Below are 16,446 nucleotides of genomic sequence, written 5' to 3' on the forward strand. Positions count from 1 at the left end.
CTGGCCAACCAGTGCAACATTCTGAGGCTGGCCAGCCTCAATGTCATCTCCCTGCCGAGCCAAAGCATGCTCTGTTCCGCCCTGCTTGCTGAGGGGGATGAGACAAGGGTGACAAGGAGTGACCAAAGCACTGTGAAAGTAACTGTTTGGAGACTAATCTGCCTAAACCAGCACGTCCCAGTATCACTGCAACGGCAACTACTTTTCATGTAAGTTACAATTTTTTTTCAACACTGTTATTTCCTTTCATGCCACACAGCTTAACATCTTCCACTGTCAGTTTGATTTATTAGTTATTTAAGTTCCTTGGGCCAGACCTGTACAGGACAAAAAAGCATGTACTGTAGTTTAACTGAAGGTAATTTTTTCACCAATTTACTCAGAACTTTGTAGCATGGCTTCAAATTATAATTTTACACTGTTCATTTAATTTGGATTCACTGGAAATTTTAAGGCAATCCATTCACCTGTGTTACTCACAAGGAAGAGAAACATACTTTTTCTTGGATTTGTGCATAGAAAGGAATTCAAATTGATGAAATCTTGAAACATGGATGGCCCTCAACAGGGAGCAGTCTGAATATTTAATTTTAAAATGGCTTTAGTCAGGTAACACAAACATTCTTGGGGTTTATTTAAACAAGCAATTGCCAGCAGCAGTATGGACTTGATAAGAACAACTGTGACCCCGTTGTGGTAAACTTCAAACCTTTCTCTAAAAGCTTACAGAAAGTGTAGCAGCAAGATTTTTCACATTAAAATCAAAACTTTAGGAAACAATAACATTACAGTTCTCATAGCAGTACTCTCTCACCTCCGTCAGATACATGCTAGACAGACTCAAGTGCCCTATCTTTTGCATCCACCCCACTCCTGCAGAAATGATGCACCCTGCACACATACACAAGCCATCTGCTGATGAACATGCACCAGGTGTTGCACTCATGCAGTAGAAAAATTGGATCACAATTTAGCAGGCTACATTTCTGGGCTGAGTACTACATTACTATTAGAATCAGACAATTTCCAAGCCAGCAGGCACTGCAAAAAAGTTACGAATCCCAAAGAATGCAGCCATGTCAGTTTTCACATTGTGCCACATGTGCTTTCTTATTTGAAAATGTGATGTTGTGTATCTTTTTAGTTATTTATTTGATACACCAATGTCAGGTGTAGTGACCCGTGGTTTTACTTTCAAGAAGCTTGCTTCTCTAGCTTGAACCTGGGGTCTGGGAAAGATTCAAAATTGACAGGAGTGAAGACAGCTTCTCATAGCATCCTGCTAATGTACTTCCACATGTAGCTGCTGCAGTTAATACTGATGTGATGGCTGTTCAGGAACCTGGAAGTTCTGAGCCTGACAACAAACCGGCTTAAGTGGTAATCCTGCTGTGTTTGGAAGTATCGCCCAGGAACTACACCAGGCAACTACAACAGAAAGGACAGAAAACTAACCAAACCACAACAGACCTGAGCCCCAGGCTTCAATGGGCTAAAATCTTTTGTAACCCTTGACCAGCAACAGGAGATACCAAACCTGCCTCAATCCACAGTTGCTGTCAATTTTAGTACTTTTGCTTTAACCATACCTATGGTTACTGTTTCCATTTCCACCGAATGTAATAGAAAACATTTGAGTAATAACTACTGGAGTACTTCTTAGATAGATACACCTGCCTTCAGGTCTCAGTTATTCACATCTTTACAATGGAAACATGTGGCTAGTTATCTGGTGAAATAAGATCTTAGTGAAAGAATTTCATTCAACTTGTTAACAGCCGATCTTTTTATTTTGTCTTTATTCAACATTAGTTACTAGGACTCTATGGCAAGGGCTGTATCATGCCTTCAAAGAACAGAGGGCTTCTGTGCACAAAAATAAAAGCAAGAACAGAAAGTTTCAGAATTCCCTGAAAAAGTGATTCCTGCAAAAACAATTATATGGCAGTGCACATCAATAGCATAGTGTAAAAAAGAGAAGAAAACCCGCTCAAGACAGAGGTGGAAGAGGTATCACTGTCTCATATGTTTTGTTGGCCATTGGTTCTCAAGCTAAAGTCTTCTTGTTACCTTGCTGGACTCCTCCAGTTGAGTGCCTCGTTTCCAGGCCTCGGAGAACATGGAGGTGACAATACTTTGGGAACGGACATGACCAGCTGGCTGGGTGTCAGAAACTCCACTGTCAGACTGATTAGAATGATTTGATTGAGATTCTGTTTAGAAGAAAGTTAAAAAACAGTTAGCATATGTTTCTGAATGCAAAAGTAAAGCTGGCGTGCTTATAATGCAACTGCGTGACATTTATTGGTGACACTTGTTAAACATGTTGTGCCACCGACATTGTTCCCACTAACTATTGCGTAAGCTCTAGCTCACATCCAGGCCGTTGCTGTTTGGAAAACAAAACAGTGAAACAGATCCCTGGTATTAATCAAATCTGAAACTCCACAAAGATGACAGCGTGTCAGATAGGCTGCAAAGTAAAAACTTCCCCACACTTTGGGAAAAGCCCCATTTCATGCAATGCATGCAGCCTGCTCTCTCCAGCACTCCTTCCCAGCACAACTGGACAAAACACTTTCACACAATAGCCTGTTTTCAATAATGAAACTTGCCCCTGAGGGTTCAGAGTAACTTGGCAAAGTGTCAGTCAGCTCTGAACAGTGAAATGAGACTATATAAACCATTCATCCATTTTTAAACTGTTATGTGCTACAAAAAAACAGTCTCAGTCCTGCTGAGAGGTAAACAGGAGCATATTACTGCGGGCACAGTTTGACACAGGAACAGAAACAGTATTTTAAAAATTTGACTCTAAAGACATTGGATCTTCGCCTTTGGGCAGAGAATGACTATTTCTCATTTTCCAATTTCAAATATTTCAGTCAACAAAAACAGTTTAAGAGCTACACACACAAGTCTCTATGCATCATTAAAACATCTATTTGATTTCTTTTTTCAAATAGGTGAAGATAGAGGCATCAGGAATTTGAAAGGAAGTTTCCTCTTCTCAGTATCAGAAAAACATTCATTTTTGGAGGTGAACAAGAAAGTACTATATGTTCCAAATACCTACACCACTGCAAGTAATATAGTAATTTTTATATATATAGATATATATGTATGTATGTATGTGTGTTAAACATAAAGTCTATGTTTCAGACTTAAACATAAGATAAAAGACTTCGGAGAAACAGTCCATTTCCTGCAATAGTCTCTCCTGAGGTCTCCAGATAGCAGAGGTAATTAAATCTTAATTAAGGTAATTAAATCTTTCTATTATGAGACAGATCACATATTACCTGGCAAACTAGATGAGCTGGAGCCTGACTTCATACTGGAGCTAGACAAAGAAGTCCAGTCATATGCCGATTCCGTTCTCTTCAATGCTTCCTGATAGTTCACGTATAGTTGCTTCCCATACTAAGCAAAATGACAAATTTAACAACTGTATAGGTTGTGTACCCTTTTCAGACTGTTGAGCTCCACCTTGGGCTTATCTATGCCACCTTTCCCCACTCCCTGAGAGAAACAACGGGCTCTTTGTTAAGAACCTCAGGCAACATTGATTTTTTTATTAGTCAATTGCTGAAAGAAAGAAGAAGAGTTTACTTATGCTAGAAGAGATAGCATCAAGCCAGAAATGGGCCAATGTATAAACTAAGCCAACCTGGGGATCTTGGAACACAATTCTGTGTTCTCAATTCTTTTTTCCCATAAGACTTCTTTTTAAAATCTGTATGGGAGCTGGCTAAAATCTAGCCATAATGTCAGTTAGAAATTCATCATCTGACAGAGGTGCAGCAGAAACAAGAAGAAAGGGACCAATTACTGAATTATCATAACAACAAAACCTAACAATTTTGCTAGGGAATGAAATATATAAGAAGATTGTACAGTTCATGTTCAGAATAAAACAGAGGGAAGTTATATTTAGCATGTATTTTGCTAAGTAACTGTAAATGGTTTCAAACACTTAATGACAACAACTAATGACAACAGTACAAGACTGCCCAGAGGAGGTTACCTTAGCAATGCGGATGCCATTGATCCATTGGTGTAGTGTTCTTACATCATCACAGCAAAGATACTTGATATACTGGGATTTCTTCTGGATCTGAGGATGCTGCAGAAAAATTTTTAATCCTCATCAATATTTTAATAGCTAGGAATGCAAGGAAAGCCATTTATCTGTTGAGGTCTATACAGAGAAACTTAATGCTGGAAGCTCTTCAACAGTAGTCTGTATCTGAGCCCACTTAAAAATGTTTGAGAGTATTTCAGGAGGTGGCAGTGGGGATTGCTTCACACACAGATTGGCAGTATGTCCAGTGTGCACTGGTTTCAGGTTTAAAACACTAAGAAAGGGTGACTTGGTATTTTAGTGCTGCACCTTCTACCTACCAACAGTCTTCTGTATCTGTAAGGCTCTTAGGAAGAAATCTTTATACTCTCAAACCAAGTGATAAGAACAGTGTCAGCTTGCAAACACCTTTTCTAAACACAAGCAAGAGGCTGCAAAAGTGTAGAGAGTTGTCTCCTTTCACTGGTCTCTGAACTAACTCACCACCTGAGGGAGACAACTGATATTTCACCTTCTTCTCACACCAAAACAAACTGGAGGAACACAGAGACACGCTGGTCTTCCCTGCTTTTGCATGGCTTGAGTGAGACACTCCTCAAATGACATGCTGTTAAGCACGATTCCATTTTCAGCTTGTAAAGCCTTCAAGGTCCCCCCACCCTACTGATGCAGGGCTATCATCCAAAATACCTGCTGCTCCCACATGCATGTATAAAAAAGAAAAGGTGCTACATTTATCAATTCAGCAGTCAAGAAATGTATATTTTTAAAAAATTAGACACTGGAAATCATTCTGGATGGATTATTCCGTTGTTTCCTGTCCATGCTGTAGAAGTTACATGTGTCATAGCTGCTGGGGCAACCCTACTCAATTTCTTATAATTTCCTCTGTTATCTTACAGTTCAGTGACACAGTTTTGCTTGATGATTGTATTTAAGTTTTATGGAAGACCATCTGAAACATGTATCAAAAAACTTTTGATCTCTTTCAGAATATTTTCTGCTGTGGTCTTCCAAACATAATTATTTCAAAATGAACATGAACATGTTTATCTCCACCAACACAATATAAATAACTGAATTATGACATTAGATAACTTTTCATTTTTCACTGCCAGCCTCTTTCACATACATGTTGTATAACAAAGAAGAGTCTACAGAAGCGCGAACAATTACTTTATTAACAAGCCATCTTTTTCCTGGACTTGTTCAAAAACGTGGCTATATAGAAACAAAAGAACCTCTCAGAAATCTAACGTTTAGGACCAAGGAGCTAATATTATATACAAGCATACAAATGTTATGTTTAACAATTTAACACAGCACCTGTCTTGCACAATAAGGTTCAAGATAAACAAAGGAAGCAAACACATAAAGACATATCCATTCTGGACTTCAGTGAGAATCGGCCTTTGTTTGTATTTGCCATTCACCTCTCCAAAAACATGTTCATGTTGTGGAGGTATTTCCCAGCTTAGTGAATCTTTGTGGCACAAAACGGAGTTTCTATTAAAAAAACCTCTATGGCTTCTATACGTTGGTACTAATATAAAACATCATTTATAACATTTTAAGAATTGACGAAGGCAGGACTCAATCCTGCTTATACAGTAATTTGGCGATTCATCAGTTTCACACTGAAAATATAGTTTCACTTTGTCTAAGTTACCTGATTAACTCTACTCCATTAATTTACTTAAATAAAGGGAAAATTTAGACACATTAAAATTTGACTTTAACATTTTCACGTCTTCATTTATGCTTGGAATGGCAATACTTAGATAAGACTTAGTCTGATTTACTCTGTGTGGTCAACAAGTCTGAAAAAATAATTCACTATTTAACTGATCTAGTGAAATATATTCACTATTATAACCTGTCCAAATGATGTGGAAAGTGACACGTGTAAACAGAAAAAATCAATTTATTTCAAGGAATTTATAAATACTTACAAACACTAACTTTTTTGTTTTAATTGCATTCAACTGACTGTGCCAATGACCTATAAGAATGTGGAAAATAGTTCCAGTTTCAGCTGTATGCCTTCTCCCTTAATATCATGTCCCATATTTGATATTCAGTGGCTACCTCTCAGTGGGCCCAAATGCATGTTGCCCTGTCTATTGGAAGATGAAATCCTTTTTTCATACAGTGGACAGGCAGCCACACACTCCAAGTACATAAAACATTCTAATGTACTGACATATGCAACACCACATGAGCTACAAAGAGGTCAAAGGAAAACTGTAAGTGCAACTATAACTAAATCTTGTTACTTGCACCATTTTCACATCCATGAAGGCACTTAACTTCTTGTGAACATACTGTGAAAACCTGTTTTAAAATAGCACTGTAGCTAGCTATCTTGCAGGAACTGACATAATTTTGAACACTGCAGGAGTCAAGAGAGACTGGGAGATGAGTTGATGCAATTTAAAATAACTTCAAGTACTCAAGGTATTAAATATCAGTTTAAGACCAGGTCACTGCTTTTGTAACATTTGTTTTCTACCTGTCCTTTATACTCAGAAGTTTCTTCCTTTACAGCACTCCCTTTCCCTCAGGTTGGGCAACATGGATAGACTTGACTCTCTAATATCAATTTCTGCACAATTATTGACCTACATTTTGAGAAGATGGCAAGTCCCTGAAGTTAGTGTTTCAAGGGGTATTATCTCACTGAACTTGAACTGCTGTAAGGTATAGAGTTGCCAAAAGGAAAAAAAAAAAAAAAAAAGAGTTTAGTGTTATGTTTGAGAGCATGATGAACAATTAAATAGACTGAGACTCATCAGTCTGGAAGTAAGACAATTCAGGGCAATATGAAAACGGTTACAAAGCCATGAGGAGCATGGAGAACAGGCAACAATTGTGCACTAACTGTTCACTTCCTATAAAAGAACTAGAGGAAAATGAAATGGAAAGCAACTGATGGTTCAGAACAAGTAAAAGAACATAAAGTAAAAAGTAAAGAGCAAGTAAAAAAACCAACTGCTGCAGCATTCTCAAAGTTTCTTGTAATCCCAAGAGACATCATACTCAAAGAGTAAGACTGCACCTAGGGCTATTAAACAACCAAGATCCACTGCCTGGCTCCCTAAATTTCTAAAGGCTGAAAAAGTATTCTGTGGAAGTATCTCTGCAAGACCATCCTGTACGTCTAATTTTTCCCTAAGAAGCTTATAAAGGCAGGCCACTGTCAGAGAAGCCTAGGGTGCTACATGAATCCAGTAAAGTCATTCTTCCTCTGCTCTCTCTGATCTCCACCCCACCTTGCAATCCACATGGATCTTCTGGCAGGTAGAGAAAATCTGTCATCTTAATGGGGAAGAAAGTGATTCATAGTAATTTCTTCCGTCTGCTCTACTCCCCACATGGCATTTTCTCTCTCTCTCTCTTTTTTTTTTTTTTTTTTAAACTGTATTTCTGTCAAGGAGGCTCATTACAACTCCACAGAAAATGTAGATAAACATAGCTTTCTCATTGTCATTGTAACTTACGTCAATTTAGATTCCTCATGTGCGGAATGAAGATAATTTAGAGATTCACACTGAAAACTGACAGGCATAGTTTTCCAATTGTTATACTAGTATAGGAAGTGTATTCTAAATTATAATCTTTTCCAAGATTAATGCTGTCTTAATCAGCTGTTGCTCACAATTAAGAAGTGTAGTTAAGAGGGACTAAGATTAGTGTGGAAATGTTTCAAGCTCTTTAATTGGTCTTTTCAGTAGGAGAATTTTCAAAGTAATTGACAAGTTACCTTTAGCACTAAACAATAGTCTGTGGGTGCTTTATATTTGTTCCGATAGTCCTGTCCGTAGTAAACATTGACATGATCTAGCTGTAGAAAGCACACGAGATCCCGTGAGACCTATTAAATACAAAAATAATAATTTAATCATTTACAAAACATCTTTATAAGAAAACCACACACACTGACAAAATCACCTTAGTGTTAAGATCCGATACCAATATAAGGTCTAGTTAAGGTCAAATATTAGTTTCGATTTGATTCGAAAACTACCAATACAAGAAGGAGATACAGCCATGCAAAGTCTTGCTTCAGACATTCATTTTTAACCAGGATGCCCTTTTCCAAATTCAGTCTGGTTTTTTGTGTTTTGTCTGCATCTTGCCTTTTGACAACATTTTACATCAAACTACTTCTGTTTATTCAGAGATGGTATCAGGAGAAAGTAAATAGGATTCGTTGACCAGGAACTTTTTAACAGCTGTTGGTTACATTTCATCTTGGTAATAATGAAGGCATCCAAATTCCAGTGTGACCATGAGTAAAATTCTAATGATGTTTGGCAGTGACTGCAGGGCACAGAATTTCAACAGGCTATCTTGCATACAGATTGTTTTAATGAAGCCAAAGGCTGTGGAAAGAACATCCAAGATAGATTCAGCTCTAAAGGGAGCTGATGCGTTGACAGAGATTTCCTGTTCATTGCCATTTGTGTGGAAAGTGGACTTCCTGCACTGGGGATCAGTTGCTGCTATCAAGACTGACAGATTCATGGACAACTTGAACTCACAGTAGTTCAGCCTTGAAGCTATAATGCATTTGTAGCAGCTTTCTATTTATTTTTCATTATTGATACAATTTCTTCAGTGTCACTTACTGCTGTGTATTATATTTACCAGTTTCAAAAAAACAGCACAAACTGGTCTGAAAAGAATCCCATTTATATCAACTAAAACCAATGAAATTATGCAGACTCATTGCGGAGTTGGTCTGATATTTTATGATTGGCATTTGCAGTGCAATTTGGTCCTTCATCTGAATTCTGCTTGAAAAAAACAGCCTCTTAACTCCACCAGTCATTTTTACTCAAGTGTTTCTGAACACCTAACCCCAAGCTCACTCAAAGCACAGACCCTTGTCCTCTTGTATTTTTAAATTTGGGAGTACACTCTTCACATCAAGTGCCACCATGGTAATTTACATAGTACTTCCATGTAAAGTTGCACTTTTAATTAAGGGATGTGGCACTAAGCAAGGCACAGCTAAGTCAAAATTTAAGGCTGACCCGTGTGCACGATTTACCAGCGATAAACAATTCAGGGAAATTGCTTTGAAGTAGCATACCTTTGCCTTCCCTTTAGGGACATAGTAGATTCCAGAAGCTCGAAGAAGAAAGTAACGTTTCTTCCAAGACTTCTTACCATCCTCTTTCAGCCACAAAACTCCCTCAATCTCTGGCACGGTTACAGAACTTCCACAGAAACATTCCTGATGATAAACACAGTGGATTGGGAAGAACATACAGCATGCAGTGGTTTGATTTTCATTACTGAAATTCTGAAATTCTTTATCTAAGGAATGCATATGTAACAGGGACAGCTCTTTTTTCCATGCAGTGATACAAATTACAGATTAATTGTAGAAGCTATAAGGTAATTCAGACAAACACAATAGGGGATCTTAGCATTTTCTCAGTGCAAGAACAACAAAGAAAATATTAGCAGCCACTGTAAAGATTTTCTAACAATTGCTTATCAGTAATAGATGCACCAGTGGCCTTACTAAAGTCATGAAGTCACCTTATAGATCTAGCCCCATAAGTATACACAAAACCTAATTATATATCCATCAGATACAGCTATAATTAATTCCATGAGTACTTTGTTGCTACTAACTGCCAACACTACAAGTTCTGTTAAGGTTCTATTTATAAAGAGATAACAGAGGGAAACAAACACTTTAAATACACTCCAGATTATATGGCGCACAGAGATTTACGATTAATCCTAGAAGACTGAAAGAATTTGATAGAATTACAACCTTCAGCATGTCATGGCTTCAAGCATCTTTTTGATCCACAGCATTCACATGACCACTTATTAAAATCCGTATTAACAATATACTAAGAGCATGTATATGCTACTCATAAGTTAAATTGTATTAAGTATAATCCAAAATTAAATACCCAAAATATTTACTTTTGTGTAACTACTGAAATCATAATCATTATTCTGGACATCAAGTGGAAGCTATGACACTTCAAGCATGTGTATGTCTCTACAAAAATGCCACAAAACCATTCAGTTTTCAGTTTATGGAGGCTATGTTTACTCTTTGCTTTATTTGCTCCACACATTTTTTTTTTGTCCTTAGTCCTGTAAACTATTTAATGTGTTCATTAATAATTGACTTCCTTTTCTGTCACTTATTTTTTAATTTAATATTTGGTTATTTTAAAATGTAATTGAAACAATTTTTAACTACTTTGCTTAGTAACAAAATTTAAAATATTAATATAAAGCAGTCACTGAACCAATGCTACAGAATTTTGTAGAGAGTAACAATTTGGAGAGTACTAGTAAAAAAAAATCACTACCACCACAGGTCAAAAAAAAAAAGGTGACAGTTCTGTAAATTTCAAGTATTTTTAGCCATAGTTACAGGTAACTTCATTTCAATTATCACTGTGTATTGTATTTCAGTTATTAAATAAAATTAAGACACATTTTTATTAACTGATCACATCTGAGACAGGGTAACATTAAAATAGACATTTATTTCAAATGTAGCACATTCCATTCACAGTTGTTCCAGAATTACATACAGGTCCATCCATCAACTTCAATCACCACAACCTTTTAGAGTTTAGCTTCAAGCTCTGAAATGACCGCTCTGCCCTTTTTGTTTTCGCAGTCTTACCTCTAGCAGCACCTCTTTATTTCTGTCTGCCATCTCAGAGGTTTCTTTCTTCCCCAGAAGATAGTTCTGTAACAAGAGAAAGCTTAATATTTCTACAGGCATTCTGAAATCAAGGCCCATAACATTTCTCGTTTACCTTTCTGACACAGTAAGAAAAAAACCCATCTATTATGTAAGAACAATACATTAACTGAACAAAACTGTGGATGAGGGAAAGGCTGTGGATGTTGTCTACCTAGGCTTTAGTAAAGCCTTTGACACTATCTCCCACAGCACTCTCCTGGAGAAACTGGCTGCTCATGGCTTGGACAGGCATACCCTTCACTGGGTAAAAAAACCTGACAGAATGGCTGGGCCTAAAGAGTTGTGGTGAATGGAGTTAAATCCAGTTGGCAGCCAGTCACAAGTGGTGTTCCCCAGTGCTCAGTACTGGGGCTAGTTCTGTTTAATATCTACCAGTGATCTGGATGAGAGAATTGAGTGCACCCTCAGTAAGTTTGCAGACAACACCAAATTGGGCAGGAGTGTTGATCTGCTTGAGCGTAGGAAGGCTCTACAGAGGGATCTGGACAGGCTGGATCGATGGGCCGAGGCCAACTGTATGAGATTCTACAAGGCTAAGTGCCAGGTCCTGGCCTTGGGTCAAAATGGCCCCATGCAACACTACAGGCTTGGAGAACAGTGGCTGGAAAGCTGCCTGGTGGAAAAGGACCTGGGGGTGTTGGTCGACAGCTGGCAATGTACTTCTTTCCACCTTGCCCTGATAGTTTTGCTGAATAAAAATATTTGTTTTTCATGAAGAATTACTAAATACTCCTTGTCTTCTTAAGAGGAACCTAACTATGCATATGTACTGTGAAGTTTTGTACTCTTCTTCAGCTTGGAAAGGACTAGCACAATGAAGATCTTTCTCTTCCTAACCCCTAGCTCTTATAGTGGAAAAAAACAATATTCACAAACTTTAGCCAGTTCAGTATTTTAAACCATGGAGAAATATTGGGTTTATGCTGGTACCTCATTCTTGTTGACAGTGCCTACTGTACGTATTGATAGTAAATGTATCAACTACATGCTTTTAAAAAGAATTTAGAGTTTTGCTGCTTCATCAAAAAGCACTTGAGTAAGACCTGGTTTTCAATTCTTGCTTTAAAAAAAAAAAATTTTAAAATCCAGTACACTGATGATGTCCCAAAGGATGAGCATGCAAAACTGATACTCAGATTAAATACAAGAAATTACCACATAGGTACCATACAAATACAAAAATAATCTATGACTGCAAAAGGGAATACATTAGGTAAGAGTTAAGAGAGAGATCAAGTGGTATTATATCCAGTTCTTTTCAATTCAAATTCTTCAAAGAGCTATCTTCTGCTTTTCTGTTTCTTTTCCTCCACTCCCTTATGATACTGAACTGCTGCTGTAGATAGAACTGGGTATCAAATCTGTAGCTACCATTTGATAGAAGAGAGCCCTTTGAGGCCATTTGAGAGAGAAGAGGGGCCTTTGGTTTCCTAGCCAGGGAACATGAAAAACAGGTGAACAGAGGCAGGTCCCAGCTTCCACAGCGAGGGACCCATACTCTCTTCTCTTCAATTGCCATTTGACTACTGAGTAGCTGTTCTCTTTGATTTTCTCTTCCCCTTCCTGCCAGCAACGTAAGAATGCACAGTGGAGAGGCATTTCTATTAGCAGTATCTGTCAACACCTTTCTTGCATATTTACACATTTGAACAGCACCAAGTATTGGTGTAAATGCCATGAAACTGCTTGCCTTCATCTCCATTAAAATTACCCACGAACACCTTAGCAAAGAGATTGCTTCAGCTCATGGTTTTCTGCTAGGGACTTTTGTGCCAACCACAATGTGGATGGGTACATGGTGCCAAAATGTAAAGTTGCCTGGCATTTTAATACATACACAAGTATCAAAACAAAAGTATGGAAATGAATGCTACCAAAAAAAGCAGAGAAACTGCAATGAGGCATGCATGTGTGCACACAAACACGCATTTAACATGAATCTTACCTGGGGATTCTTGAAAAGTGCGTATTTCTCTATACGTTCCACAAACATTAGTTTGTTTTGACTATCTCTTGTCCAGTTCAGAAGATTTTCAACTAAATTTTCATGATCTTCAAAGATCCTTTCTGCAGCAATAACAAGATAGCAAATACATTTGAATCTGTCACATTTTGTGATAGAAACTAGTCTGTAGTCCTATCCGGGAGACAGGGTATATATGTAGAGAAAATAGAGTTCAAGGTCTACTAAAATGAGGAATAAGTTTACACTAAGAAACTAAAAGAATTTAGTCAAATTTCAGATGTACCTGGTTCAATTTCACACATACACTCACTCAACACCCTCACTTCTGTCTCTTCAAGCTTATAGTTCCATCAATATATGAAGTGTTTTCCTTTTTTTCACCTGACAAAGCCTACCATCCCACATTAACACAGCAGACTCAAATGACGACATTTCACATGTCATGAGTACAAATAAGAAGGTTATCACATTTATATATACTCTAATCCACACAATCCCTGGAGGAATTTATTATTAGGCAGCTTTTTCAGCACAAAATTTGTTTCTACATGCCCAATCACTACCTCACTTGTAAAGTATCAAAAAAGGTAACAGACAATGATAAGAGGGAAAACAAAATGCTCCTGAAATGCAGAATATTTATAGTTAGTGGGCATATGGTAGAAATAGTCTGAAAACTGACACTGTCTGTTTCTTATAATTTATCTTGCTGAATAAATTATGTACCAGCAATGGCTTCCGAGAACTCTGAGCTTTGACTCTTTGTTGAGATAGTTATCACTAGGTACATGATGCTGAAAATAGGCAAAAGAGAAGAAAGGTAGAAAAAAAGAGAAAAATTTACTGAAATGGCAGAGGAGTATCTGAAAACCCCTATTCTAAAATAAATAAGGAAGAATACATCTTTGGGAAACCACTAGACCACCTTTCTCCTCCTTTCAAAGACAGTTAAGTAGAATCTTGCTTTCTGTAATTTGTTCCCTCTTTGCATAGGCCACACAGTTTTTCATTCAATAATTTCAGCAAATTATTTCTTTCAGAATTCTTTGGGACTTTCTTGGCAGTAACTGCATCTGAAAGCAGAACATGTTTTTTTTTTTCCCCACAAAATCAATTATACCACATTTTTACAGAGGGTATATGGCACTGATCACATCCAGACCTAGGAGTTATTACTAATGAAGACTGAGATGACAGATGACATCTCAACATCTTTGGTAATTAAGAATACTAAGCAGAGTGAATGCAACAAAATGTCATCTGTAGGAAAGTGATCAAGGTTTGAGATGACAACACAACATTACTGAAGTCTCAGTGAGATCTTTCTAAGAAGCTTTCAAGTTTCAACTCTTAAATTCCATCAAGTTCTATCAGTAACACAGCAATATTGTCTTCCAAGAAAGTAAAAAAAGAGTTACCTAAGAGAAGAACAAAACAAAGAAACTTCTGAGGACTGTGAAAGCTTAAATCACACTGCAGCCTCATTACTGAAACTGGATAGCTTCCAAAATGTATCAACTGTTATTATAAGAACATTGAGTATATATGTACCTATAGTATATAAAGCTGCATATAATACAATGTTGCTATTATTAAACATACTCTAAAATTAAAACATTGTAACTCACAGATATTTCATAGATGTAGTCTGCACTAACTAAAAAATTAATACAACCCTTGTCCCAACCAAAAGAAACCTTCCAGAGTTGTTTCTGTCACAAACTTGCAGGGTAAAACTGGGAAAAACATTTCATTCTGCATTCTGGAAATAATATCACTGAGCTCTTCTGAAAGTACATAAAGCTAAAGTTAAACCATCAGATAGTAACAGGTGGCCTTCTACTTGAAGTACGTGTACCTAAAATCAAAGACTCCTCAAAAACCAGTTAAGCACATGCATTTGAAGCAGACCACATAAAATGCAAAGATAATCAGAACTCCACAGGCCTCATGTCTTTCTCCACAGTTAGCTTAAAGCTTTCACTGCATTTTATTGAACTGTGCAATCAATGAGCAATCAACTGACAAGACACCACAGTAAAACACATTGTGAAGTTACGTAGGTCTTCTCTGTCTTGCTAAAGGATAACAAAGGAGTGAGTTCCTCTCACACAGGCATTGCCAGAAAAAGAGGTTTCAAAAGACGAACCACTGGCAAATTTGCACAACACAATACAATATACAATAGTACATAGGCTGAGAGCTTTGTTGTAATAATGTTTCCAACTGCTTTTCAAGTTCCAATATAAAATATAGGAATCAGGCTGCAGTTTGGATTTCTTAAAAAAAAAAAAAATAAATTGAAATTTATGAAAAACTACCTAACAGTTGCCTTACCACAGATCAAGAAAAGCCAAACTGAAAAATGAAAGAGGAAACTGAATTCTATCCTCTTGCATCATTCTTAGGTTTATCATGTTGTAGTCTGAATTTAAAATTCTATAATTTTAATAGATGATGTTCTTTAGCTTGAAACTCTTTCAATACAGCAGTCAAATTCTGTCATTCCCAGTATGTCACTGAGGCCATACAGTAGGGCATGCATATACTTGCAAAACACCCAAAGAGAGATTTGTTAATAATAATAATAATAATAAAATAAATAATCTTAATTCAGTCACACTGTTAATTTGGATAAATACCAGTTTATCTTTCTGTTTGAAGCCTTTCTCTTTGTTTCTAACAGAAGTTGAAAATATTTTTCCAACATTTTTTTCCTTTATGGCTTCCAGGCTGCACAGTGAATGGAAGGATCTTATGAAAGGAAATCTAGGATGGGAAAGACCCCTGGTTAAGCCTTGAGACCAGGATACTCCTATCTACACATTCAGAGATTTTTCAATGATAGAAACATAAAACTATTGCAGAACTAATAAGGTTATTTATTCATAGTATTCTCATTGGTAAAATGTTACAGGATTAAAGCTTTTATTTTTATATACCTCATTCGGATTTACATAGAATTTGTGCAAATTCTTTCTGGTTTCAAAACTGGACAACTTCAAAGATTTCATTTACTGAAATTTTAAGGTCTTGAGCCCAGTAAGGTGTTATTTTTCATATGAAAGGTAGAAGATTCAAAGGACACTTTGTCACCCTACAACACCTTTTTTGTCTAACAATAAGCAAAGTTAACACGCTACATTGCCTGAAATAGAAAAGGTTTCACCAAAAGGGAGGAAATACTAATTTGCATTTTAATTTGAAATCAAGATATCCGAGTTCAGTTCTGGGCTCTTCTTTAGTCAACAGGTAAGGTGCTTAACAGTTCTTTGATGTAATTCTTCTTTGATAACACCGATTAATAAAATTGTTTTTCTCCCATTCTCCCCCTCCTTTTCCATTCAGATACTATATCGCTTGCCTAAATGAACAACTTATATTGCGGTATGTGCAATGCAGTGCAAAGGAGCTTTAACAGCCCTTAAAACCATATTGCCAACTGCACTAAAATATTTAACAGAAAAATAATGTAGATTTATCCCTTACCTCTTTCTTCTGTGAGGAATGCATCAAAACCAAGAGGCTCAGTGACTAGACATTAGTAAAATTCCTATATCACACCTCTGAATTTAGCTGTGTTTTTAATATGAAAAGAAAACATTCCCAGATCATTCTGAAAAAATGTCATTCATGAGC

At 37.0% G+C, this 16,446-nt stretch overlaps 1 protein-coding gene across 1 annotated transcript in view; it reads right to left on the reverse strand.

Annotated features, from left to right (window-relative positions):
* Nucleotides 1-1,369: 1,369 nt before the first annotated feature.
* RAPH1 (Ras association (RalGDS/AF-6) and pleckstrin homology domains 1) overlaps nt 1,370-16,446 on the reverse strand; it is a gene marked incomplete at its 3' end in the record, with an annotated part of 34,348 nt that continues 19,271 nt past the window's right edge. The window contains exons 5-12 of the mRNA XM_010289901.1: nt 12,787-12,908; nt 10,758-10,823; nt 9,183-9,326; nt 7,848-7,958; nt 4,028-4,126; nt 3,303-3,423; nt 2,071-2,213; nt 1,370-1,428 (exon numbers count right to left, since the gene is read on the reverse strand). Coding sequence (XP_010288203.1) covers nt 1,370-1,428; nt 2,071-2,213; nt 3,303-3,423; nt 4,028-4,126; nt 7,848-7,958; nt 9,183-9,326; nt 10,758-10,823; nt 12,787-12,908 — 865 coding nt within the window. The remainder of the gene's footprint in view (nt 1,429-2,070; nt 2,214-3,302; nt 3,424-4,027; nt 4,127-7,847; nt 7,959-9,182; nt 9,327-10,757; nt 10,824-12,786; nt 12,909-16,446) is intronic.

This window comes from Phaethon lepturus, unplaced genomic scaffold (assembly GCF_000687285.1).
Source record: "Phaethon lepturus isolate BGI_N335 unplaced genomic scaffold, ASM68728v1 scaffold7016, whole genome shotgun sequence".
Taxonomy (NCBI): domain Eukaryota; kingdom Metazoa; phylum Chordata; class Aves; order Phaethontiformes; family Phaethontidae; genus Phaethon; species Phaethon lepturus.